The following is a 26,469-nucleotide window of genomic DNA, read 5'->3' as shown; positions in this document are numbered from 1 at the left end:
ATGACCCCTCTACATTCTGGGAGTTTTGCAATTTATTGGAACTACGAAAGGCGACAAGGTAGTTCAAATTATCAAATTCCGAGAAATAAGTCGGGATTATATCTGTGTAACCCCCATTTGCATCTTGGGGTTAAGTATAATAGATTCGCTTACAACTCGGGATTAAGTATGACCCCAACTTACATCTAAAAAACGTAAAAAAAATTAATTAAGCCGCTTGTGAGCAAGAGGCAAAGAGTGCACATTCAAATTTGATTTTTCGATTTTCATAGCCCTTATATGGATATTTAGGATTTTTGAAGAGGGGGGGGTTGGGGGGTTAAGGGGGTAGGGGTTGTCACTCATAACGTAATTCTGGTTCCCCCTCGATACCAACGAAACGGTTTTTCGCGATTTTCAATATCTTCTTTAGTTTGGAAAATATGACCGACTGCAAGTTTTAAAATTAACACCCCGTATAAAGCAGGCCATAACAAAAGCAGCAGGACCGTAGCCAGAATGAAGTAGCAGGGGGGCCGGTATTTTTCTAGGTGGGGCTTAAGGAGTTTTTAATAAAGACTTCCCTTGTAATTGTTGTAAAGGAACCATCACCCGTAATTTCCAGTGGGAGCAAGACCACGTTCTAGGTGGGGGCTCAGCCTCACCTAGCCACCCGCTGGCTACGAGCCGGAAAAGCAGACGATAGAGTTGGCAAATTAGTCAGTTTAAGCCTAACATAGGAGGACCAAGCAGTTTCAAGCGGTTAGTGTAGCTAAGTGTAATTTATTGTATGGCGCCCCCCATTTGGACGGATATGTTGAGGCAGAAAAAATACTTTGAATAAATGGAAAGAACGCAACGAAAGCTACTGATAAGAGAACGCAAGGCATATAAAACTGCCACCGACAATAGGGTTGCCGGTTTTACCGGGGGTACCACTTATTCAAGAGAGGAAATATGTTCTACCTGCTGGTTATAAAAAGCGCATGCGGTTTGTGGAGAAATAATATGTCGCTATAAATCTAATTAATTTATTTTCGTTATATAAAGGTAAAAGTACCTATATCCATAAAGAAAACTAAAGTATATTTATATCCCAGCGATACACTGACATTCCTTTTTACCACCCCAGCAGTGACACGCGCGACATTCGCTCTCCTCTATTAGATCACCTTCGTAGAATACCTTTCCTTCAATGACCATACAAGGCAGTTTTACGGTTGCCAGAGCGGAACATGATCTTGCTTTGCACCCTTCGAGACATACGTCTTTTTTTCCACACAAATGGCTCTGCTTCTTGTAAACGTACGGACTTACATCATCTTTAGAGGGACATATGCTAATGCAAGGGTCGTAATGTGAGCATGTAGAGTCACATTGCATTGCTGAAACCGAAAGCATAAAATTCCAAGCTATCAAGGCTGTGGCTTACGGCATAAGGTTGGAGTTCTCCAATGTATGGAAATTCCGTTTCTGTTACATTCATATGCGTAAGCCGCGAAGGCTGTGCACACGCAATGACTGTCGCCGCCTTCATCACATCCACAAGCGTCGAATATGCATTTTTTTACGTAAGGCCCCACCGAAACTTTGTCATGGCAAAGGGAGAAAGGAGCGGAATTTAATAATTCGCATATTTTATTAGCCCACTTCTTTCGGCTAGATTTGTTCTCGCACGTGTCCTAAAAAGAACGTTTAGCAACCCAGGTTAGGCTTTTACAATTAAAGTTACGGTGATTTTTTCCGCTGTAGGACATTGTGGTTGTAAACTCCAAGAGTCGCCAAACTTTTCCGTTGAATCTTCAAGCACTCCTTCGGGGTTTTTGAAGTCATCTGGCCTGTAATCGTTGAAATTTCCGCACAATCCTTTCACCTAGTAAAAAATTAAACTCAGAATTACCATTTTGCTAGTTACCTTATCGTGCAGCTCGGGTTCTAGCGATACATATACACGATTTCCTTTATCCCACGTTATCATCACGCCAAATTTGGGCAGGTTGGCAATTACGTAGTGACTTAGATCGTGGAGATGTATTTGTTTGTTCGAGGACGCGTCAGGAATTGGACTTCCACTACTTAGCACCACAGTTTCTTCGCCGTTTCCATCATTAATTGAAATGGTAACAGATTTCAAACAGCTAACGCTAGACCCGCAAGGTTCGTTCTGTCAAGAAATCGAAATAGTTTTCCGAGTATTTTTCGTTATGGTAGGTACCTACCTGTATGTTCACTTGAAAACTTCCGACTTTCTCCACCTCACCCATAGTTAAAACATAGTCGCACTGCCCTTGGTAATCGAACTCTTTACCATCGAATGTCTTAAAGTGGGAATTACCCCAAACGCTGCATAATCCCGGACATTTATTATCGGTACAAATCCATTTGTTATCCTTACAAGTGCTAAAAGCTAATGATAGAAAATAGTTTAACGCTTATTAAGTAGATACCAAGAATTGCATTCATCCTTAACGACATGACCTTCTTCATGACTTTGCCCACCGTAGAAACAAGGGCAGTCGGTGGGTTGCACGCATGTTTCATTGTCTTCACCGAGAACACGACCAGGTGGACACTCACATCCTTCCTTGCAAGTCTCTTTGGGAGGGGGAGCAATCTCTTTGTGCATATTCTAGGGAATAAATGTTTATGGCGGATTTACAGGTTTCTTTTTGCTTACTTTGCAAGTCACTGGCTCAGTTGCTGCGCATAAGGTATACTTCTTATCGTCGAGCGAGCACGTCTCTTTCAGAGAAAGTGTGAATATTTCGGTGCGCGGTATGGGTTTGCATGACCACAAAGCATTCTCACATGTACTGTAAGCATATAATTAGGAACCCTTACCCAAAAATAAAACACCCGTACCAAGAAAGCAGAGTATCTTCAAGATTTTTTGTTTCGACGTGACCCGCTGGAAAGATGGCTCCATCCATTTCGCACTCGCAAGACGCAATCGGTACGCACGTGCCTTGCTGGTTCAAGGCTTGGCCGACGGGACAATTACATCCTTCGACGCATTCTGGTTGGCATTCCTCCTGTTTTGCTATTTGAGGGCAGCTACGTGCGCACGGATTTCCGCAAGCTTGATACACCTGTCCCGATTTGCACTGCACCCCACACCCTTTCACCTTTGTTCTCCACTCAACATCGACCCCCTTTCTCGCACATTCGGCTGCATACGACGCTATCATTGGACAGAAGCATCTCGGTAACTAAAACACATTTTCACCACTACTCTTATTACGCTTTCTTTCATACCTTTAATTCGCAGGAGCACACATCAAACAGACATTCCTGGTAGAATGTTTCAGGGTCCACTTCCCAATGGCAATCTACGGAAAGAACCGCATTATATAAGTTAAAAAGGGGGATAACCCGTATACCTGCAAAAAGTTTGGACTTGATCATTTTGCAATTCTTTTGGGCGGCTGCCTTATTTTTGGGGTTTCGGACGCATGGGTGTTCCACATTCTCGCTTGCATCGCCGCAGGTCGGATCCGTTTTCCACGAGTTACCAAAACGCACTTCGTTTACTTCTATGGTTCCATCTGGCATGAGGAAATCGTCATCTTTATTATTATTAAATGTTCCGCAGAGCCCCTGAAAGTTAAACAGTTAGGGGTTAGCGCTCGACGAAAGATACATTGGGGAAGAGCAAGAGACAAAAATCCTACCAATCGCGATTAGTCCCATTTCAAAAAAAAAGAGCAAAGGGCAATGATCCCATAGAAAAGCGCAGGGGGTGGGTCCCATTTAAAAAAAAAAGAAAGGGCTTGATAAATAAACTATTAAATAATATTATTATTGTAAATATTACAATAAAATAAAAATTGTTACAGTGCTTAAACGCCCATTTTAAAACTGTATAGTGTTTAATTAAGAGGTTAATACACCCCGCTTTAAACAACAGCTGCAATCAGTGTAATTACGCTAAAATTAATAACATTCGTTTAGGGCGTCACCTTTTAACACGCAACTTCCTCAAAAATTTGTGATCAGTGCAATTACGCGACTCATGCAGATAACCACAACTTAAAGCGACATTCGAGGATGTTCCGTGCAGTCATTTATTTGGCGAAAGGGAATGTAATGTAAAGTTGTAAGAGTGCGTGGAAAATTTTATTACAGAGCTAGCCGTGGTTAAAATTAATGGCGATAGGAAAATTTTGACCAATGCCGTAGAGGATCCATTTTATTTAGTACGAATCAGGGTTTTCAATCCTTATAATCTAACTAACTGTTACATTTCGGAAAGAATCAAAAATATATTTTAACAGGGGGATTGAGGAAGTTTCGGAATTTTAAGGCTTACATAAATTTTCAGAGGTTTGGTGTTTTAGAGGGCTAGGTTCAAATGTGGTTTAGAGAAACTTAAGAGACCTTCAAAGGTTTAAATTTAAAAGATTTGGATAAGATATTAGAATTTCAGAGTTTGAAACGGTTGTAGAGAGTTTCGAGGGTTCCAAAGCGTTCAGTTTTCATGGACTGTAAAACCGCTTTATAGGAATTAATAAATTTATTGAAGTTCAGAGGGTTATCGTGCAGGGTTGGAAAGTTGAGGAAGCTTTCAGGCGGTTTCTGCTCACTTTTGAGGATATCAGAAGGTCATAAGATAGTGTCAATCAGAGCTGGGCAGTATTCGATTTTGTAATAGCTATTTATACAATAAGTTGCGAAATGAGTGTCTTTTAGGCATGCGACGTGAAAATTGTCCATTTGCCTCGTTGGACAACACGTCTAGTGACTAAAAGACATCGTTTCGTAACGAATTATATACAAGATTTTTTGTGAAAGCGGAGTATGATAATTTTATAATTTTATTAGATAGTATTTTTAAACATTCTGAAAAGTAGGCAGGCAATCTGTTTCTAAGGCATCGTTTATGAATTATTTAATGTCAAGTGTGACGTTAAGGTAGAACGTGAACGTGTTGCCGTCTTTCCCGCAAAGTTTTGCGAAAAAATTACTTCAAATGAGTGATATTGACGAGTCTTAGGATATTGAACAAGCTGCTGAAGCTGCGCTATCCACGTTAGTACCCGAAAAATCGAAACATTTGTACGAAAAGATCTACGACAACATTGATTTTAATGTTTCATTTTTATTTTTAGGCACCAGTGCCTAAAACTTTCACGTTTACGCACTAGTGCCTAAAGGAGCGTCATTTCGAAATTCTAATCAATATCAAAATTTGTCAATTTCGAAACGCTTTCACAAAAATACATTTTAGTATTCAAATCCTTTAAAGTATTCAAATACTTTGTAATTAAATACTTTTATGGAAGCAGTATTTGTTTTTGTAACCCAAATACTTTCACAAATATTCAGTATTCGAATACTTCGCAAAGTATTTGGATACTTCGTAAAGTATTCGAATACCTCGCATAGTATTTGAAAACTTAACCTTTATTTTTTTAACAAAAAACGACTACACTAAAATTTCTCGGGAAAACACTTTTTGGTGCGTAGAATCCAAAACAATTCGTACTTTTTCGATTAGATTTTTCAATCAAAAGTTATTGACTAGAAACCAATTTCGAAAGAAAATTCAAAGGGCTGTAACTTTTGAAATAGTAGCCCAATCTTAGAACTGTTTGAAATTATGGACTCTACAGGCCACATTCTATAAGAAAATTTTTTCCGGGTCAATCTGAGACAATTTTTTTTGCGGGCCTCAAAAAAAGGCAGTGTATAACCTTCCTTTTTTTCCAAAAATCGACTACACCAAAATTTCTCGGGAAAACACTTTTTCTTATTAATTTTGGTGCGTAGAATCCAAAACAATTCGTACTTTTTCGATTAGATTTTTCAATCAAAAGTTATAGACTAGAAACCAATTTCGAAAGAAAATTCAAAGGGCTGTAACTTTTGAAATAGTAGCCCAATCTTCAAACTGTTTGAAATTATGAACTCTCGATCGATCTCGATCTCAGACAATTTTTTCCGGCCTCAAAAAAAAGGGCAGTACTTTTAAGTTATTCAAATATTTGAGAACAATTTACAAATGTTTAGGGAAAGTTTCCATTGTCACAAAATCAAATATAAAAATCCGATACATCTGAATACCGAACTCGATAGTCTACGTAACTTAAAAACAATAGGGACCTTTCTTATATCCTAAGACCATTCTTTACGTATATCTGTGATAATAATATAATAATAATACGGTTTTACTCCCCTTAAATTTGTATATAACAATAGAAATATAAAAAAAGCTAACCCCATACAAAGTATAACTTGATTTTTTAAGTAGTATTAAGCCTTTTATCTAGTATACTATTTTAAATTTTTAATGCATTTGAGTGACAAGTATTTGAATACTTTTTACTGTATTCGAATACTTTTCAAAGTAAGATAATGAAATACTTTTCAAAGTATTCGAATACCTTTGATAGTATTAGAATACATTCTAAAGTATTTGAATACTTATTTTTTTAAGTATTTGAATACTTTTCAATGTATCTGTATCTAGTATTCGCTTATGTGCTGGACGTGAAAGTATTTAGTATTCAAATACCTTTGATTTGTGTAAAGTATTTACTATTTAGTATTCAAATACTTTTTGAAAGAGTATTCTGCCCAGCTCTGGTGTCAATGCATTCCAGATAGTAGTAGAGATGAGCGATTCAACGAATTTTTGAAAGTTTCGAGAAGAATGGAAAAGTTGTTCTGAGAGTTTCCTCGAATTCGTTTATTTTAATCTTGGACAATTCTCAGATACCATATTTCGTCCAGATCACAATTTTGGTCGTACTCCCATTTAGTTATGTCTCTCCTTTATATATCAATTATGGGAGTACGAGTATTTTTACAAACTCAGAAAGCGCACTGGCGCTGGTACAAAGTAATTTTGGGGAACTCACTTCTTGGCGCAAATAGATTTATTGCCACGTACCTTTGTTTCTCCATACAGAGCCGATGATCCGTCTACAAATAAGCGGCTACTTCCATCCCAAGTCACCTGTACATTGATAGGTAGTTCGGCTGAAATCAAAATGAGTAAAATTTCTGCCCCATTCGCACCATGTAGGCGCACCTAGTATAAACGTTGATGAAGCGTGGCGAACTGTAACCCCATCGATCGCAAACGGAAGTTCCCTTATGTAAATCCCATCGACTATAACTTCAAAATTTTGATTAAGGTGTATCTTATGTCCACCGTATTCTATAATTGCAGATTTTGTGCACGAGGGCAACTCGGAGTTTGAGCGCAAATTGGCCATCTGAAAACGTTTTTGTATTGTAATTCGTCAATGATTTAGCCTTATTACCTCTTCAACTGTTCCTGTACAAGGAATATTTTCCGCGATGATACTGAAGTTGGCATGTTTGACCAAATAATACATGCAGTGGCCCATAAAATCGTAACGTTTGCCATCAAACGTCATGTAGTGGGGATCGCCAACTGAAGAGCATCGAGCTTTGCATTCTCTCTACAATAGCGTTGTAATGATGAATCCAGAACTTCATAACTTACTTTAGTGCATTCAAAATTGCCTTCTTTACAAGTGCACACATTACACCCTTTACTGACGGAGATTCCACTGAGAACCTCCTTCCCGCGGAATTTGCATGGGCAATCCGTTCGAGAAATACACTTGTCATTGTGCAAAACCATACCCTCGGGACAGTAGCAGCCTTCCTCGCATTTGGCGCTTTGTTCTTCTTCTCCGCATACGGCCCCTTTCGGTGCGCATGCTGAATATGTCTTACCATGAGGGCATTTTATTGCTAAAACACAATTTCATAATAATCACCGAGTAAATAAAGTAGTATCCATACGACAAAACTGTGTTCGCCAACCCTCCAAGCCAGTTACGCCATTTTCCATGCAATCCCTTGCGTATATATTCACAGTTTCGCATGTGCACTCCTTAGGATCAGCTTTGTCACACGCACAGTAACTCCAAATGCAAGAATATAAAAATTGGTTCACGTCCACCCTCTGAAAAATACGCAATGTAATGAATCCGACGAGAGAGCCCTATTTACCCCATTGCAGGCTTCAAAACGGGAATCGCCCAATAATTCCTGACAGAACTTCTTCGCTTCATCCTGCTTATCCTCTTTCAAAGCGAGGCATCGGTTCTCCTGAGATGCCTGGGAACCGCACTTATCTACCTCTTTAGAATCGATTTGCCAGCTTTGAATAAAACTGAGAACATCGTCAGTTGCCTTTCCCTCCTTTGTGGACATATCATTATTAACACGACCATCTGATTTACCGCACAAGCCACCAGTCTTCTTCCACAACTCTTGTCCTACCGTAACCTTCACATAATTCTGCAATGCAAACATAGTAAACGAAGAGAAATCGTTATTAGACCAAAAACCTACATAGCCATCCCACTTGATCTTTACAAGCGGCTGATCAATATTGACTGAAATGAAAGGTCCCCGGTGCATTATGGTTATTCCTCGTAGCTCAACTGGCATATCCAATCGTTTGTCACCGTAGATGACTGCGGGTGTACCATCTGCAGAACCGTGTTACTTTTTAATTGCTTCTCAAAGTGTACTTACCTATTAGCTTTAAGTCGTACTCCATTTCCTCATAGTAGATCTTAATGATTTTAGAGCAGTTATCTGTAACGGCAAAATCACATCCCATGCTATTTTCTATTGTTATCTTGAAGGTGTCATCGACAACGTCTTCGGCCAAAACGTATGGACAAGGAGATGTGAAGCTACAATATTAAATCAGAGGGTTGCAAACATCAAAATTGCAAATTTAATATCGCTACATGTTATAAAGACTAAAAGAGAGCGGTCGTAGGAGAGACGGAAAAAAGCAGGCATAGAGAATGAAAACGAGAATAAGTAAGACGTGAAAGAACCATGATACGTGGACAAAGGCAAAAAGTGAAGATGGCGTAAAAGAGATCTAAAGGAGATTCGTTGAAAGACGTAAAAGGAGAAAGCGTAAAGAGAATAAAGTGTAAAGAAAAAGGCTAATCAAATCGAATGAAAATGAAGACAAGAAACGGAAGCTGAAAACGGTAGGAAGTAGATATTAAAGCGCGAGGCGTGAAAGGACCAAGAAGAACTCGATTTCGGAGGCAATATAAAAACGCGAACAAAGTATAAAGAAGGCGTTATTAAAGAATGATGAGAGAAGCTCTTAGAAGACCGTAAAATAGAATACAAAAAAAGCTCTTGTTTGTTAAGGGAATTTTAAACGGAAGGAAAGAGAACGGAACTTATATTCGAAAAAATACAAAAAAAACGGGTGTTTAAGTAAATAAGACTCGAAATCTCACAGTGTTGCCATCAGCTCACAGCCCTTTAAAGTTGCATTCCCTTTTGTGAAAAGCCGAGCACGTGATGAAAATGCGGAATTCGTATTGGTTTCCACAGAGTTGCGGCCAGAAAAAGGGGATAGTTTCGTATATAGTTACATAAGTGAAAATCTGGTGGGAGAGCGATATGCTTTCTAGAATCTATGCAGGCCGAACGCTGCATTTTTTCGATCGCGTATCGAACCTTTGGTGCAAATTTATGTATTGTGGCCCCGGAGATTTATAGATTGCGTGTTTTGAATTACGTACGCGATTTTGTAGATCGTGTAAAATTTCATTGTTAATTGAAAGTTCGAACCGAAATCCGTAATCGTTAGCCTCGCAACCGAAGACTGTGCCGCCATATTTCGTGCGTACATTACAAAATGACCTACCCATAGATTTTCCCATCAAAGGTTTTGTAATGCATTCCGCTCCAGGTATAACATTTCCCTTTTGTCGGTGATGCATCAAGTGAACCTTCGGCGGTCGGCTCTGCTTCAGGAACACAACTTGGAACACTTTCTGGCTGGAATTTCCCTTTGGAAAATCCGCATTTGTATAATGCAGCAAAAGGTTGGCTAGGCTTCATTCCCTTTGCGCAAGAGAAAACGCATTCTTTCGAGTCATCCGTAACGGTGCATTCGTGCTGACCATTAAACTTCAGATCATCGACTGAACAAACAACGGCGGTGTCTGCAACACTTTTAGTAGAAATAGTTATCGCACTAGTGAAACTCACTATATTCACAACAGGGACCTTTCATTCCAATGAGACAGCTACATTTATTCGGTTGAGTGCAAACGCCATTGTTTTGGCATGGTGGATCACAAATGGCTGGTAATTTTGAGATTTAGATACAAAGCAACGCAGTGCGTTAAGCTTACCATTTTCGCAATGACCACCTTCATAACCTTGGAGACATGTGCACTTGTTCGGACTCGTACAAACCCCGCCATTTTTACAGGTGGGTTTGCAGGCGGCTAAAATGACAAATCTTAGTCACTTTCGGGACGGGTACGTTATAGCATACCTTCACAACTTGGGGCTGGTTTACCACTCAGAAGCACCCACGCTCCACTTGCGCAAACAGTTTCAAAGGAAGTGGAACCATCTGGAAGTTCGTACCCTTCCGTGCACTTAGATCGACAATCACTGAAAAGAAGGCATCTCAAAAATAACGCAACAAATTGATCACTTACGTTAAAGTACACAAATGCGTTTGCTTCTCAGTGTCCGCTGGTTTTTCGCAAGCCTTCACTTCAATTTCGCACTGTTTCCCCGAAAACCCCTTAGGGCATTTACATTTTCCAGCACCCACGCAAACTCCTTGGTTGAGGCAAGGCGGGTCGCATTTCGCTAAAAACGTGTTAAAATGGCGTATTTATAGGTGCGATACAACTTACTGGGGTTGCAATCTGGTAATTTTGGATATATGTTATGTCGCACAATCCACTCTCCCTTCACGCAGTCCATGTGTACCATCTCTTCTCCGTTTGGGAATGCGTAGTCTTTGCTGCAAGCTGCACGGCAGCCGGCTGGATTACATTTTAATTTGCCAAATAGTGGTGCTAGCGGTGGTCCCAGACAACCTGCAAAAAGTATTTGGTCTTTTAGAAGTGCAAAATTCCTGGAGGTCGTCGGTATGAATGACCATAATAATTCCAAGACGGGCTACATGTACGTTGTTACGCTTCTAAAGTCAGTAACCATCCACTTGTGGAAGAACTGCATATTATACACTAACAACAAAAGTCCTTGAAAATTGCCACTTTACCCTTCAAAGGATAAACACTGAAGACTACATTCTGCATTAAATATAAGCTTTCTTTTCTTTACTTTGAGATGAGTTGAAGATGAATTTAGCACATTTCCCCTAAAGTGTAAAAAATTGGACGAATAGCAAATCTGAAAATGACAAACTTCGTGAAACCGTAACTTGACTACTTTATCTATTGAGGCGCATTTTCCCCAGTGTTCCAACATTTCAGCTGCCCAGCACTTTTCAACGTAAAGCAGCTGAAATCATAAGCAGATGATATAAGTACCTACGTACAGACGGACGGAAATATTATTCAGTTTAAGAAAAAATTGAGGAATTATTGTGAATTGAATATATTGTTATAGCCTACCAAAACTGATCAAAGAAGAAAGAAAAATGGATAATTGCTACTTTTACGACCTTACTTTCTTGCCGAAAATCCAAGTTTTGGGTACCAGTTTACATCAGAACAAGTGAATATGAAAGTGAAGAGGAATCCCCAAATGTGAATAATTAAAAGGAAGAATTTACATCAGCGAATGAAAAATGAACAAGTTTTAGGGATATGTATAGTATATTAAAAGTTAAGTAAGAAAAATAATGTGCTCCGTATTAGAAAACAAATCTCTTACAAAAAGAAGAAAATAAGAACAATGATATTTACTAAAGACCGAAAAAGTATATCAATTTAAAACGTAATTAAATTAAATTATTAGATCCAATATACCATTGCAAAAATTGGTTATTATTTTACTATAGCAACTTTCAGCTCCAAATAGATTGTTATATAGTTGAATGAAGGATTAGATTAATTACGCAATAGTTATATCTGAGACTCCTCCATTACTAGTAAATAAGAAAACAAGAACCAATTGCTTTCGCGACTATATAATGTTTAAATTTAAAAAAAAACAATGACCATTTGTTCACAATGTAATATTTTTTAAAAAGGACCCCCGAATGGGCTTGTGAAAACAAATTTGTTTGTAATTTATTGATAAGAATCGAACCCAAACCAATGATTTTTGGTTATTTTGTTAATTTTTATTTGTGTTTATTTGATTTTTTTTTCATAATGTTAATATTAATCCAACTGTAATACAACCTGAAACTGTATTATTATTATGTATCGTATTCGTATATTACATGTTTTTGTTGTTTTCTAACGTACCATTTGGTTCACTGTATTATAGGTAGGTACGTCTACTGTAATTGCATAGAATCGAACTAGAGGGCATGTAAGACCTTGTTCAGAAGAACGGGTGCGTTAACTTGCCCCCCCCCCCCTCTTGGAGATTTGGTAGTCATATTATTGCGCTCGTTATGCGCTCACATGTCCCACCGATAATAACTACTCCATTCTCCATTCTCGTTTTTTAGAAATCCGAAAATATATGTGAGAGGAGTCAAGTATATTTAGCTCCCCCAAATTTTTAATTATTCACTAATTTCATCGGGGAAACTGATGCCCAACATATTTATATAATACACAGGAAATAAATTTTGTGCTCTTCGTGTCATACTTTCATTTTGGGTGTGAAGTGTAAAATGCCTTGATTTGATGCAAAATAACACAATGTAAGGAAAAATTGCGCAATTAAGAAGCTATTATTATAGAAAACCAAAAAACTCCGACGATATGATAAATAAACTGAAATTTTCCGATTTTGTTTTAATTTTTTTCTGATGTTATTTGAACAGATACAAGAAATATAAGAAAAAAAGTTTCCCATTGCTACTTTTTGAGCTCTACAAGACACCGTTGAAGGATTTCCAATACAACATTTCGTTTCGGAGAAATTTTTGATCGTATCTTCTATGGTTCACGAAATAACAATGATAAGCATCCTTATCTTGGACACTGTGTATACTATAAAGAGAGAAAAAAAACTATAATAGCTCAAAGATTTCTGTTTACGGCGCATTTGAGCTAGAGATGATAGATGTGATATAGTACAAAAAATATGTTAAAAAACGTCATTTTTGAAAACGTTAAATTAACCTCCCTTCATGTTTTAAAATTTGTTTATGGCTTAACCGTGATGTGCTTTAATTCAAGTGGTGCAATTAAGCCATTACCAGATGAATCGGTTTACATAGATACCGGTAAAAAAATACGTTATGTGAGACTACGTTCATTTGGACCCTCCCAAATATATTTAAGCATAACCAAAAAACAAAAAATGGCGCAAAGATATCTTTTTATTTTGCATCAAACACTTCCCGCGACGAAATTATTGAATTAATGTTGCCACTGATCCAAAATTAAAGCACAACATTGAGTGTCTGTGCATTAAAGTAATCTGTTGTGAAGTTTCCCCGATGAAATGAGTGATAATTAAAAATTTGGATATCATCCCGAAATCCGTTTTATAGTGTTAACGTCGTTAGCGAATACCTCTGCAAAATCTAATATGTCTTTCTATGTGTATATATGTAAGTGCGTGTTGCTTGTTAGTCTGTTTTTAGTCTAATCTGGAGTTTGTTTGTATAGTAGTTCTTATAGAGCTCAAAAAGTGACAATGAGAATGTTTTTTTTATTTTTTGAATACAAAAAAAATAAGAAGAAAATCTGCAAATTTCGGTTTTTCTATCATATCTTCGGAAGTAATCAAAATTTTCTGGTTTTCTTTAAAGCATGATAATAACTCTGTAATTGCGCATATTTTCACTAATTTGACCATCGTGGTATGGTTTCGGAGATCCCCATGATAGACATTTTTATCTTGAACACCGTGTATAATCAAATAATTAGCTCATAGAATAAATTTTGTAATTCTGATTGCTAATGTATGTTTGTTTCAATAAAGAAACGAAAAATATACAATATTGTTAATTTTCCGAAACGTTGAAGATGAAATTAGGGAACTCCATATTTTCTGGGCTCATTATATAATTTTTAGTTCAATTATATGATACCAGCCAGGGTAGGACGAACATTTTGAAGTGGCCCGGGAAAATGAAGTACACGTATATTAGCGGCTCATATCTGTTAACGGAAGTAGAGAAACCGAGAAAATTTTTGGGAGCCATGCCCAATTTCCATCCAAAAACCTGTATTATATGCGATATGCAGAACAATTATGACAAGTGTTTTAAAAACAAATTTTTTTATAAAATCTGTTTAAAATTAGGTGTGTGGTGCAGCTCAACAGCCACCATGCAGGAATAAATAACACGTTTTTAAATATACGCGGGCCCGAAAACCCAATAAAATATAAACAAGATTACAACAACAGCATTTCAAAAGATTATGCGGGTCACTGTGTAATTGGGCGCAAGCCTGTTGAGGGGCAAGAGCAAGAGAGGGACAATAAATAAATAAACAGCCAACGTGTTACAGGCTCTTGTCCTAGCTCTTGTCTATAATAATACTCATAGTGCTGTTTGGCCGTATAATATTTATTAGTTTTTCAATTTTATCTAAAATCTGTATTAAATAAGTTCATTATAGAAATATTTTGAATTTTTTTCCCGGTATCCCGGTGGGTTCATCCAACCCTAAACTCCTGCAATTGACGAGTGCTATATTCATGGAAGTGTGAATTTCCTAAAAAATTACGTAAATTTGAAACGAGATTTGAAATTTACTTATACAGAACATTCTTTACCAGGAAACACTGCAAAAATCAAATGACCACCTTCAATAATACGTAAGTTACTGGATCTGCGACACTCTGTATGGAACTGAATTATTTATTGATAGAAAACTAACAGTGATCATATACGTATTTATGTTAGAATGACCAATAAGTAAGGGAATGGATTGAACCCGAAAAAATACTCATCATTCTATAAATTTGCGCGATAAATTTAGAGTACCTAACCAAATCGTTAGAAAATATCTTGGATTTTAAAAAAGAACTTCGACATATTTAAACTGATGACACAAATGTAGATGACCCAAGTAAACACAGTGAACATGATATTATTATCAAAGCAAAAAAGTCAAAGTCACTCACCATCCAAAAAATCGAAGCCTTTTTTCTCTCCAATATTGTGCTTCATTTCTGCAACACTAAAACAAAAACCAGGAAGTCCTTCGATTTTGTTTACCTTGTTTAACATTACTACCTTATTATATGCAGAAAAGTTGCAACCATTGCCAATCCACAGTTGGAGAGGAGCATTTTGGTAGCTTTATCGAAAGGATTCGTTGTCTTCCAAGTTTCAGCTCGTTACACCAGTTAATGTCACTATAATAGATACTTTAGGTGGATACTGTTTATAAATTGAAAAGTGGGGGTTAAAAGGAAGATGATATGTGACAATCGTAAATAAATATGGTCGAGATGTTGTTCTAAGAGAGTAGGTATTTTTATCTAATTGTCATTTGATAGACAACACCTCTTCTATTCAGAGAGATTCTTACGTTCAAAAATTTTGGATTAACCTGGCCAGGGAAACCTTTCTTTCAATATCCTATATCTTTTTCCGTAGCAGTTTTCAATTGGCAACTAAATATAGTATCGCTGTACTAAGGTGTTTTGCAAAAGAACCTATTGTAAACCATCCCCTTCCACTACAAACCCTTTGCCATGTTTACGCTTTACAATTTAAAAGATTTCTATGACTAAGCGTCAATTCCTTCCTAGATGTCGAACTTTTTGAGGACATACATTGATTTTTTCCTATATCTTATTGGGTCATGTTGAAGATTTGGTTTCGTTCTATGATCGTATTGGAAATTATTAATCGTTCAGACGTTTACTCTAAATAACATGTAAATATAAAGTGTGAACTGTATACATTAATCATAAAATTTGATATGGACCAGACGCCAAAATTATGCTAAAAATAGAAAGGTAGCCTTGATAACTTTTGTTGTATCGTTTACAATTAAGGTCTCTTCCGTGACTAAGTTATCTACAAAGGAAATGTGTGCATTTACCATGGTATCAGAATAAACATTACCATTTGATAAGATATTTGTTACTAACACCGTCTTCAGTAAGTGAATATGATCCCATCCGTGCATTGCATAGATTTTACAGACACCTGTCTATAAACTACATAATATCCATGGAAATGTCTGTTCAGATTTTCCTCCTCCATCGATTGTGTCAACAATATTTCCCAGGAAGTTCGTAATGGGAAACAAACTTGTTTGGGAGGATTTTGTGTTTGTAAATACTATTGATTTTAGCCTGGAAAGTAGGAACCATTTCTCTTGTACGACTGTAATGCCACTTAAAAACAATAGCTATAACTCCTACACCATTAAACCGTTTTTGCTGTATCTTTCAGATAGACAACTCCATTTTTAATACTTTTTCAGTTAATGTTACTCTTATCATAGTTGGAAATATTATGTAAGCCATCCGGTTTGTCAGAATGTGACAAACATTTTATAGCAGTTTTTTGAACTCAACCAATTTGGTATAATGTAGATATCATATTATAAGGAGATTAAATAAAAATAAATTCAACAAAATATAGGACAAGTTCAAAACGGAAATATTTTTTAGAGAAATACACAAGACTATATAAAATGTTTATCAATTTCTGAAAAATCCATCAAAGAATCTTCGACAATTCGTTCTTCAAGGATCGTGAAAGGTTTTGTACAGATTGTTTAACAACTCTTCAAATATTCATTATATTAGTAAAGGTTTTTCACAAGATTTGAAAGTGTGTGCAAAATTTTGGACACTCTTAAGATATCTTTAGGGATTATTCTGTAAAGATTCTCGCAAACTCACTAAATATTGAGATACTTATCAAGTAGGTATCACGGTATTTATAGTTGTTTTCGAGGATCTTCGGAAAATTTTTATATCCATAATAGGCAGGCATCTTCCAGGGAATATTTGTCACAATTTCAGGAAAAGTATACTTCCCAGAATTATTATTGATTATTCATAGGAAATTCTTCAAGTGTAGATACTTAAGAAATTGTTTAGAACTTGCCTAGGTTTCTTAACCATTTTTCAGATTGGAGATTCGTAGCAAATTATTCATAGATCACTCAAAATATGAGATAATTTCTGAACGAGTTTTACAACAATTTATGAATCCAGAAAATATTTTGTAAAAAATATTTTTGTGCTAATCTTGAGAAATACCTGAATATGAAAACCCATTAAAAGTCTTGAAAAACCTAAACAAAATCTGTAACAATCTTTGGATGAACCCTGAATTCCTTCAAGAATGTTTGGTAAATGGCTAAAGTTTATATTAAGTAAATAAATGTGGCATTAAGAATATTGTCACCTTAAGAATAATGTTGTATATTTAACTGAAAAACAATAACAGTATAAAATTTTTATAGCCTGTTTCAAATGATCCATCCCGCAATATGCAATTTTCATTATTTATTTATTTATTTTATATTTTGACATGTGGAAATAATACATCGTTCAATAAGTTCCACAGATGAGTTACATCAACTCGTTTTTCGAAATAACCAAGCTTCAAATGACATGTGGGTCATCGCTGCAACTGAAGCTTATTTTGAGGACACTGGACAAGGAAAAATTGTTTTACATGCACGGTGTCAAAAAGTTAGAAAAGCTTTGGAATGAGTGTACCCTCTTGAATATGTTAATGAATAAAAATGAATTTTGGGAAACAAATGTTATTTTGTTAGTTAGTCTCTGGACTTATTTCACGATGCGTTACACTGGGTGCTGAATAGTGCGTCACAGCATTGGACCCTTCTAATTATTTTAGAGATAAGGCGTATTTAGGTTTTTGTACAGGAAACAATTACGAATCCACCTTTACCTGCACCTTAACTTTTAAATTTTATTCATTTTGAAGATGGAAAAAAAGAATTGATTAATGACAGATAATGTTTAAACAATAACACAATGTAGACACCTTTGATTTGTTTTCTGTATTTGATTAAAGCCTAAAGTTCAAAGGTTAATGTATTACAGTTTAATCAAATAAAAAGAAATAATGGAAAAGTTCTTTTAACCAGACTAATTTTACTCGAACCCTGATAGTCCTACGGCTCATTGGATTCGATTACTCGAAAAATCCGTATATGTAGCAAAAGTTGAAGATCAATTACAAGTACTTTCAAATTTTTTATCTTCTACCATATTTGAGTACACTAACGATTGCACAACATACAAAGTCGCTGTATATAAGACATGAACTTGCAACTCAAAAACAACTCCCAACTGAATGGATCAGTATGTGACTGCTCTCCAGTCTATATCCAAGGAAGTCTGCTGAACAAATAAAGATTATATTCGAGAAATCGAGACAGTGGTATTTCAGGATTACTTTCATCTGTAAATAAAATCCTGATTATCTATCTAATAATCACTATTATTCAACACGTTCTGGAACTACTTTTAAGTGCTACTTCTGGGTGGTTCTCGTCACCCGCGCACTGTCCTGAACATTATCCAAAAGTATGCCTAACACTAATAGAATTGTCAAAACCTCTGCAGCTGTTAGTGACGCAATAAAACTGAACAAGACGAAAATCTTACTAAATTCCTTGTGGTACCAAAGAAAGAAGGTTCCATCAAACCAGACTTTGATCGCTTGAAGCCTTTGTTGGAAATTTCTCCACTTTGTGACAAAGCATTTTTTCAGGCAGCACTCGAAATGGATCCCAAGATTCACTGAAAAGATTCGTCCTCTGATGAATAGTAAATCGTTTCCATTATCCAAAGAAGCCAGACTCAAGAAAGACATTGATAACTCCTTACTCGCAGGTGTGGATCCGAAATCTCCTCTTCTTGTCTATACAAATACTTCAGACGCATTGCTATCTCTGCAGCTCTAACGCAAAACGGGCGTTCTGTACCTTTCTTTACCAGAACCGTTACCAAAAGTGAAAGGAAGTGCCCTGCAATAAAAAAATAAGCTCCTGCTATTATTGAAAATATTCAAAAGTGGAGACATTCCTTATGCAATCGATCAGGTATTACCAATATGCAACATACAAGCCATGTCCTGTTAACTGGTTCTCTCAACAAAATAGCTGACAGTTTAACGAGGATTTGTGGGGCCACATACTAATAACCCCAAAATGTGAGGCTACTCTATGCAGACTGATGCAATCAGCTCTTAGGGTAAGCGAAGAATGATGTAGGGAATATTCCTTGTCTACCAACCCGATATAATCAGAGCTAGTTCTCTTCACAAAAAAGAAAGGTAAAGGGTCTTAGAACTCCACTGCTATTCCAAAAATACGTCAAATTTTGAGAGGCAGTGAAATATCTAGGAATCACACTTAATAAAATCGATTAAATTAATTACTGGAAGTTTCCGCAAAGAAGTTAATTTTCGAACACAAATGCGCACGTGTAGTGCCAAATACAACCAAATAAAGCGACGCTTACCTTAATGTAATAAGATCTTATCCAGAGAAGTGAGCTCTGTTCCTGGATCCATAAATCTGCAAACAAACAAAAACTCCCAAGCTGCAGAGGTCAGAACGCAAAGAACTATAGGGCCTCACCTTACTCGTAGTAAGCTCATAAGTACGATACTTAATCGGCTAACCGCTTCAAAAGGAGGTATGGGGTTGCGAGGAGCATACGCGAGTGTAATTCGATTATCACTTAACCTAGATTTCAAAATAATAAATAAATAGATACTAACGTTAACAAAAGTACTTAAAGGCTATCGCATATAACTCGGAAGGGGCAAACATAGTTATTGATTAATACGATAGAAGGTTACGGAAGTTGTTTTTTGGTGGAGGGTGGAGGATCGAATCTTGTTATCAAATCTGGTGAATGACCCCGTGACCCAATTTCAGTAAATTACGGCTCCTTAGCAGATGAACATTAGAATTGAAACTGGAAATTAAAACTTGAAACCAAAATTAGAACCCTGAAAGGAAAATCAAGGGTAAGGCTCTGCATTGATAATCAAAAATGTACAATGTACCTCTAATTATAGATGAACGTGCAACCATCGTCGATGGAAAATTGTATATGAAATATCCACCAACCCAAAGAAAAAAAATTGCTGTGGCTGGCACAGATACTACCCGCACACCTGCGAATGCGCAATTCTACCCTCTATTTTTCGGCGGAATTTCATCGATTTCCGAGTGAGGATATGCATTGCATTCTTTTCCCTTTACCGTTTCGGTTGAAATTTGTTGTTATTGCAATTTCCATCGACAATTGTTGCTTCATCTACGATCAACCCGCCTATTTAGTAATTAGTTGTTAATCGATTATTTTTGGTTGGGGGTTTGGGTTATTTTGGAATTTCAATTGCACATTTAGTATGAGTTTTAAGAATTTTAAGTGTTTAGGGAGTAGTCTGTAGTATATTTATTCATAGATTGCCAGAAAACCCTGTTTGGCCTATTCTCTTACGACTGCATTTCAAACGAAAAATTGCCTGCAGAAGGAAATAAGGAAATCTTCTATGTGCTCCTAAATAATGTGGTAGAAAACAAGTGTTTCTACTCATAAAAAATAGTCGATAGACCAATAATGAAAATCATTAATTAATAGCTATTAATTGCACAGTACAAAACAGAAAACTAGAAAATGTAACGTATAGGTACTAACGCATAAAATATACTGAGACTTGACCGTAAATATTCTCAATAAAAGTGGCAACCTTTTCTACTAAAATCTGGAAAAGGGATTGGTCGCTTCCTGCCTTCTTCTCGCCGTAATAATTTTCAGTTTGATTTTCAGTCCCGTTATACTCCACTGCCACTGTGAAAAGGTCGGGTTTGGTGGTGGAAGTGGTTGTAATTTCAATTTCAATGTCCTGTTTCATTTTGACGATTTTATTATTATTCTCATCTTCGACCAAATTTTCTGTAATATCATATGCGGCGAGGGCTCGTGCACGTCTCTTCATAGTTACTTGACCAGTTGGCAGCTCGTCTACGTTCTCTCTTGAAAAGGATGGCATTTTTTCAACGGATTTGGTTTTATCAACAGCAACTAGTTTGTTTGACACTTTCGGCGTATAATACACAAACGCATTGCGTTGACCAAAAGGCATTTTCTTGCTCCTTGACTCCATCAGGTTCTGCTTCTGCTTGTTACGTATCCAATTATTCATTTTTATACGATTTTCAACTTTCTCCTTTAAAGATTTTAGACGAGACGCCATATCTTGAATCGAATTTTCGCGTTTCTTTACAATGGTATGGTGAACTCTGGTGGGTCTTTCTGGAATATTTCGTTTATTTCTGGAATGCTTCATCCATCTACTTCCTTGATGATTCTAGAAGATCGACTGCTTAATTTTTACAAGTGCATGGTGCCCTACCTACTTACCCGTTTATGATTGTACTCCCCCATGAACTCCATTTTATCTTCTCGATTATCGCCCCCGAAGTCTTCGTGGATACTATATTCGCTTTTCTCATCATTATCCAATTCTATGTTTCCCGTACCCGTCAAAAATCTCAGCCGTTCATCAACGAATCGTTCTCCAGATCGCAATTCCTCCTCTTCGCTATGATATACTTCCCTTTCACCATAATGGGCTGGTGCAAAATCGGCCAGCATATATCCATCTCTCATTCCCCCTTTCTTCTGAGCCAAACGTGCATTGATATCACGCTTGGCGTGCTTTTTTCCGAGTATTTCATGCCACAGTCCTCTTGGTCCACCCTTATACCTTGGCGCACGTCTCATTTTCCTTTCTAATCCTTTATTGGAAATCGGCTCGTTACTTGCCATCCGCTCTAACAAAATTTGCCTTACTTCATCCTTAGTTAACTCTAAGAAGATCTCAGGTTCGGGTTCATCATTTTTTGCGACTCGAAACTTCGCCTCCTTCAGTTTTGGGGTTTTGTGTGCCAAAAAGTCCCTGAAATCGCTAGCTACTTCGGAATCTTCAACAGGTCCACGTTGCCAAGCGTTTTTCAACTTTAACTTCCTTAATTTTTGTTTGAAGGCATCTAAACGGGACGTCGTTTTGGGATCGATTGGATTATATCTTGACAGCAGGGAAAATTCACTAATGCTCTTCGTGTTATCACGTCCGCACACTGTTATACCGACATAAGGCAAAACGAAAAAGCTTACCGATCTTGGAGGAACAATCAAATTAAGATTGGGTTGTAACTTTAAAGTCTGTATCTCGGGAGTGAAAATTAACCTGCTGGTATTTAAGAGATTAGGAGTTAGTTTTTCGTTGTTGAGGTAGGTGCCGTTGTCTTCACTGGTGAGAATGTACGACTTTACCAGAATGGTCGTAGGATGGCTAGCAACTCGCAAAGACGCCGTGAAATTATGTTTTCCACTATTTACAATGAAAAGTACCAAATCTTCTTGTTCGTGTTGTTTTGCGCAGTGTGCCGAGACTTCTGCATCGGATTTCAGAGGCATATTGGTGCTTACGTCCAAAACTGTTGACCCTACCAGTTGCTTGTAAAGCAGTGCAATCCAAGACACTGCTGAATCCGACAGAGATGCCACCCCTGCTTTCCAAAACACAACTTTGTTACCATCAGCTGCAGTCTCACCAATCTTCTTGGCCCATTTAAGGGCGGATGAAAATGATTCTAGGTGTTCTGCTTGAGGCATTATTATCCACGTCGGACTGCTTGATTCCATATTTAGCCTACGTTTACCAATTAATAAAGAATTGATATGAATACACTCACGTTTCGGAGATTATTGCCTCTACTGTTCCGTTCAACTTTTGATTTGAATCGCTATTCATGCACGAATGGTCATTTCCACAAACTAATGAGGCAGAGGGATATTCTTCCATTATTTGCTTAAGCCATTTGAGCCGTTTCTGGTACTTTGATGGGTTGGTTTCACATTCTGTAATTATTTAAATATGTATACCTAGTCATTACCAAAAAATTATTACTGTATCTTATTTCCCAGTACGAGTTGAAACCAATTTCTTCATTCATTTCCAAAATAGGTCGTAAAGTGTTAAGCACCCAAGCGTCATCGAAATAATTCTCGCTGTTGATTGCAAAAATAGGTGTAAGGCCTGTACTTACAAACCATTTGCATATTTCCTTCCAGGTCATAGGTGTTTCCACAAGATTCGATTCCCAAGGAATAGTTTTATTTTGTGAAAATTGTGGATTATCTGTTATGCGTATGTATGCAGGCTTAAGATGCTGAAAGGTGACGTATGTTGCGCTGGAAATGGAATATGTGATTGAAAGGGTCAACTAGTTGAGAAACACTTACTCATTCTTAAGGTTTTTCAAAAAGTCGCTCGCTTCCACTGAAAAACTTAAAAACCGTTCACTAACTACGTTTAAAGGTTTCTTGCTATTGACCATAAATACCGCCTCTTTACCTTTGATAACGGAAAATTGTGCACAGACCAGGAAAATTAATAGTTTTTTGGGAAACATTATGAAACTGAACTGCATTAGTATGTCACATCACCACATTAATAGGCTGTGAATATCGAAACTCAAAGTAACAAAATTGTAAAGTATTTTGCTTTGGTTTGCAGTAATAAGTAGGTTAATGTAAATATTTGTAAAGAGCAATATTCATTAGGTATTTAGTAAACTACCTACGCAAGTTAGTTTTGTTATTATCAAACACAAAAATTGATGATTACTGAGATGGGTGCACATATAGGGATATAGTGGACTATTCAAATCCTAATATTTTTAAAATTTCAAAACTATTCATAAGATCTATATAAAGACAACTTTCCACAATAGTATAAACTTTTACCCCACGAGAGACTTTCATGGTTACGTGATGGTGTCATTTAGGGCTGATACAAATCGGAGACATCGTACTTTCGGAAACCTAGCGAAGTCGTTAGTTCATCCAATAAGCACACGTGTTCTCAGGGAGTAGTTTCCAAACGAATCATTTTAAATCCTTAGATTATTTAGAAAAATACTTACCTCTTGGTTAAAATTCTTTTTTTTATCGAGACCTATCTATGAATATCGAATTGGAGATCCTTTAATCATAATTGCAAGATTTTTCTTATGTCAAATGTCAGAGCTTTAACTATTTCGTACGCAAAAGTACCTAAGAACTATCCTGAAAACTGCATAGGAGTAACTGCGGCACAGTGAACAGTGAAACATGCTGCAATGGCTAAGGGTCCAATAGAGTCCTTAGTAATGTAAAAGGATTTAAGTTGATTTAAGGGTGCTTATGAAGCTTTTAAAGGTTTTAAATGTCTTGAAGAGCTTATCTCACTTTTCAAGATGGTGCAGCTCCAGAGCTTTTAAAAATATTACGGGATCGCTAAGATTCTTCAGGAACTTGACAAAGTTTCCAAGACCTCCATCAATTTTGAAAGCCATGAGTGTCAATTACTTCTTATAAACCTTCAAGACCCTTTTGGAGCTTTTTATAGCTCTACAGCTTCTAGAGGCTTTAATATCTATTAGGAAAAATCAGTTTACATGTACCTCGAATAGAAGGAAGACATAACTTCACGTTTCGACTTCCATTTGCGAAAACAAACTTAAAGCTAAGGTATCCGACTGCAGTGATGAGTGCTGCATATCAACATTGATTGTGATATCTTTAACTGTTCTTTAAAATCCTTAATTAATAACTATATTCATGATTTGTAACGTATTAGCATTGAATATCCATAGTAGTTGGATATTCAATGGTATTAGCTAGACCTATTTATACTTATTTTTTATTCATAATATCTTTATATATATCTACTTATGCACCTTGATACTTTTAAATTAATGAAGTTATATTAATTTGAAAAATGACAGCCATAAATAATATAAAAATAACTTTAAAAAAATAAATATAAATGTAAATGTGTATTATTATGGGATATTATTACTGTTGTGTGTGTAAATGTTAATCTCGATGTTAATTAATAGTGTATTTAAATGAATTGTCATTATTACATATATTGTTAAGTTGTCCTATTGGCTTTTGCGGTTGGTCAATATATTTATTATTATTACATTTATTATTCATATCATTTAAGGAGCTTTAAGGATATTCACAATACGCAGTCTTCAAGAATCTACCCAGTATCTCGATGACTTCTTAGAGGCTTTTAATCTTTAAAGGCTTTCAAAACTTTTCGAGCATTCAAAAGCGTAGGTATACAATCGGTCTACACAGAAACGTTTACTATTTATTGAGAAAACGTACGAATTGTATTGGATTCTACGCACCAAAATTAATAAGAAAAAGTGTTTTCCCGAGAAATTTTGGTGTAGTCGATTTTTGGTAAAAAAAGGAAGGTTATACACTGCCTTTTTTTGAGGCCCGAAAAAAAAAAATTGTCTCAGATCGACCCGGAAAAAAATTTTCTTATAGAATGTGGCCTGTAGAATCCATAATTTCAAACAGTTCCAAGATTGGGCTACTAGTTCAAAAGTTACAGCCCTTTCAATTTTCTTTCGAAATTGGTTTCTAGTCTATAACTTTTGATTGAGAAGTCTGATCGAAAAAGTACGAATTGCTTTGGATTCTACGCACCAAAATTAATAAAAAGTGTTTTCCCGAGAAATTCTGGTGTAGTCGATTTTTGGAAAACAAGGAAGGTTTATACACTGCCTTTTTTTGAGGCTCGAAAAAAAAATTATCTCAGATCGACCCGGAAAAAACATTTTCTTATAGAATGTGCCCTGTAGAATCCATAATTTCAAACAGTTCCAAGATTGGGCTACTAGTTCAAAAGTTACAGCCCTTTGAATTTTTTTTCGAAATTGGTTTTTAGTCTATAACTTTTGATTGAGAAGTCTGATCGAAAAAGTACGAATTGTTTTGGATTCTACGCACCAAAATTAATAAGAAAAAGTGTTTCCCGAGAAATTTTGGTGCAGTCGATTTTTGGTAAAAAAGGAAGGTTGTACACTGCCTTTTTTTGAGGCCTTCAAAAAAAATTGTCTCAGATCGACCGGAAAAAAATATTTTCTTATAGAATGTGGCCTGTAGAATCCATAATTTCAAACAGTTCCAAGATTGGGCTACTAGTTCAAAATTTACAGCCCTTTGAATTTTTTTTCGAAATTGGTTTCTAGTCTATAACTTTTGATTGAGAAGTCTGATCGAAAAAGTACGAATTGTTTTGAATTCTACGCACCAAAATTAATACGAAAAAGTGTTTTCCCGAGAAATTTTGGTGCAGTCGATTTTTGGTAAAAAAGGAAGGTTATACACTGCCTTTTTTGAGGCCCGAAAAAAAAATTGTCTCAGATCGACCCGGAAAAAAAATTTCTTATAGAATGTGGCCTGTAGAATCCATAATTTCAAACAGTTCCAAGATTGGACTACTAGTTCAAAAGTTACAGCCCTTTGAATTTTTTTTCGAAATTGGTTTCTGGTCTATAACCTTGGATTGGGAAGTCTGATCGAAAAAGTACGAATTGATTTGGATTCTACGCACCCAAATTAATAAGAAAAAGTGTTTTCCCGAGAAATTTTGGTGTAGTCAATTTTTGGTAAAAAAGGAAGGTTATACACTGCCTTTTTTTGAGCCCCGAAAAAAACATTGTCTCAGATCGACCCGGAAAAAAATTTTCGTATAGAATGTGCCCTGTAGAATCCATAATTTCAAACAGTTCCAAG

The 26,469-nt window shown here is 36.5% G+C and overlaps 2 protein-coding genes across 2 annotated transcripts; both read right to left on the bottom strand.

The window, feature by feature from the left end:
• Positions 1–996: 996 nt before the first annotated feature.
• LOC116177256 (SCO-spondin-like) lies at positions 997–15,240 on the bottom strand. Its single transcript, XM_031496175.1, has 26 exons — positions 15,092–15,240; positions 14,980–15,035; positions 10,662–10,847; positions 10,458–10,614; positions 10,289–10,410; positions 10,143–10,238; positions 9,997–10,092; positions 9,650–9,950; positions 8,500–8,663; positions 8,314–8,453; positions 7,969–8,259; positions 7,759–7,921; positions 7,454–7,707; positions 7,248–7,409; positions 7,013–7,199; positions 6,872–6,960; positions 3,360–3,576; positions 3,235–3,308; positions 2,842–3,188; positions 2,657–2,792; positions 2,427–2,608; positions 2,199–2,379; positions 1,895–2,143; positions 1,712–1,852; positions 1,412–1,661; positions 997–1,364 (listed from the first exon to the last, which is right to left on the bottom strand). Exons 1-26 carry the CDS (start codon positions 15,145–15,147, stop codon positions 1,069–1,071), a joined length of 4,593 nt encoding a protein of 1,530 aa, XP_031352035.1. The 5' UTR covers positions 15,148–15,240; the 3' UTR covers positions 997–1,068.
• Positions 15,241–20,476: 5,236 nt separating this feature from the next.
• Positions 20,477–23,368, bottom strand: LOC116177018. Its single transcript, XM_031495872.1, has 5 exons — positions 23,128–23,368; positions 22,793–23,076; positions 22,578–22,743; positions 21,241–22,534; positions 20,477–21,187 (listed from the first exon to the last, which is right to left on the bottom strand). Exons 1-5 carry the CDS (start codon positions 23,313–23,315, stop codon positions 20,510–20,512), a joined length of 2,610 nt encoding a protein of 869 aa, XP_031351732.1. The 5' UTR covers positions 23,316–23,368; the 3' UTR covers positions 20,477–20,509.
• Between the last annotated feature and the right edge of the window lie 3,101 nt (positions 23,369–26,469).

This window comes from Photinus pyralis, unplaced genomic scaffold (genome assembly GCF_008802855.1).
Source record: "Photinus pyralis isolate 1611_PpyrPB1 unplaced genomic scaffold, Ppyr1.3 Ppyr1.4_LG7, whole genome shotgun sequence".
Lineage (NCBI taxonomy): Eukaryota > Metazoa > Arthropoda > Insecta > Coleoptera > Lampyridae > Photinus > Photinus pyralis.
Note: the sequence above shows the minus strand (reverse complement) of the source record. Positions and strands in the feature narration are given on the sequence as shown.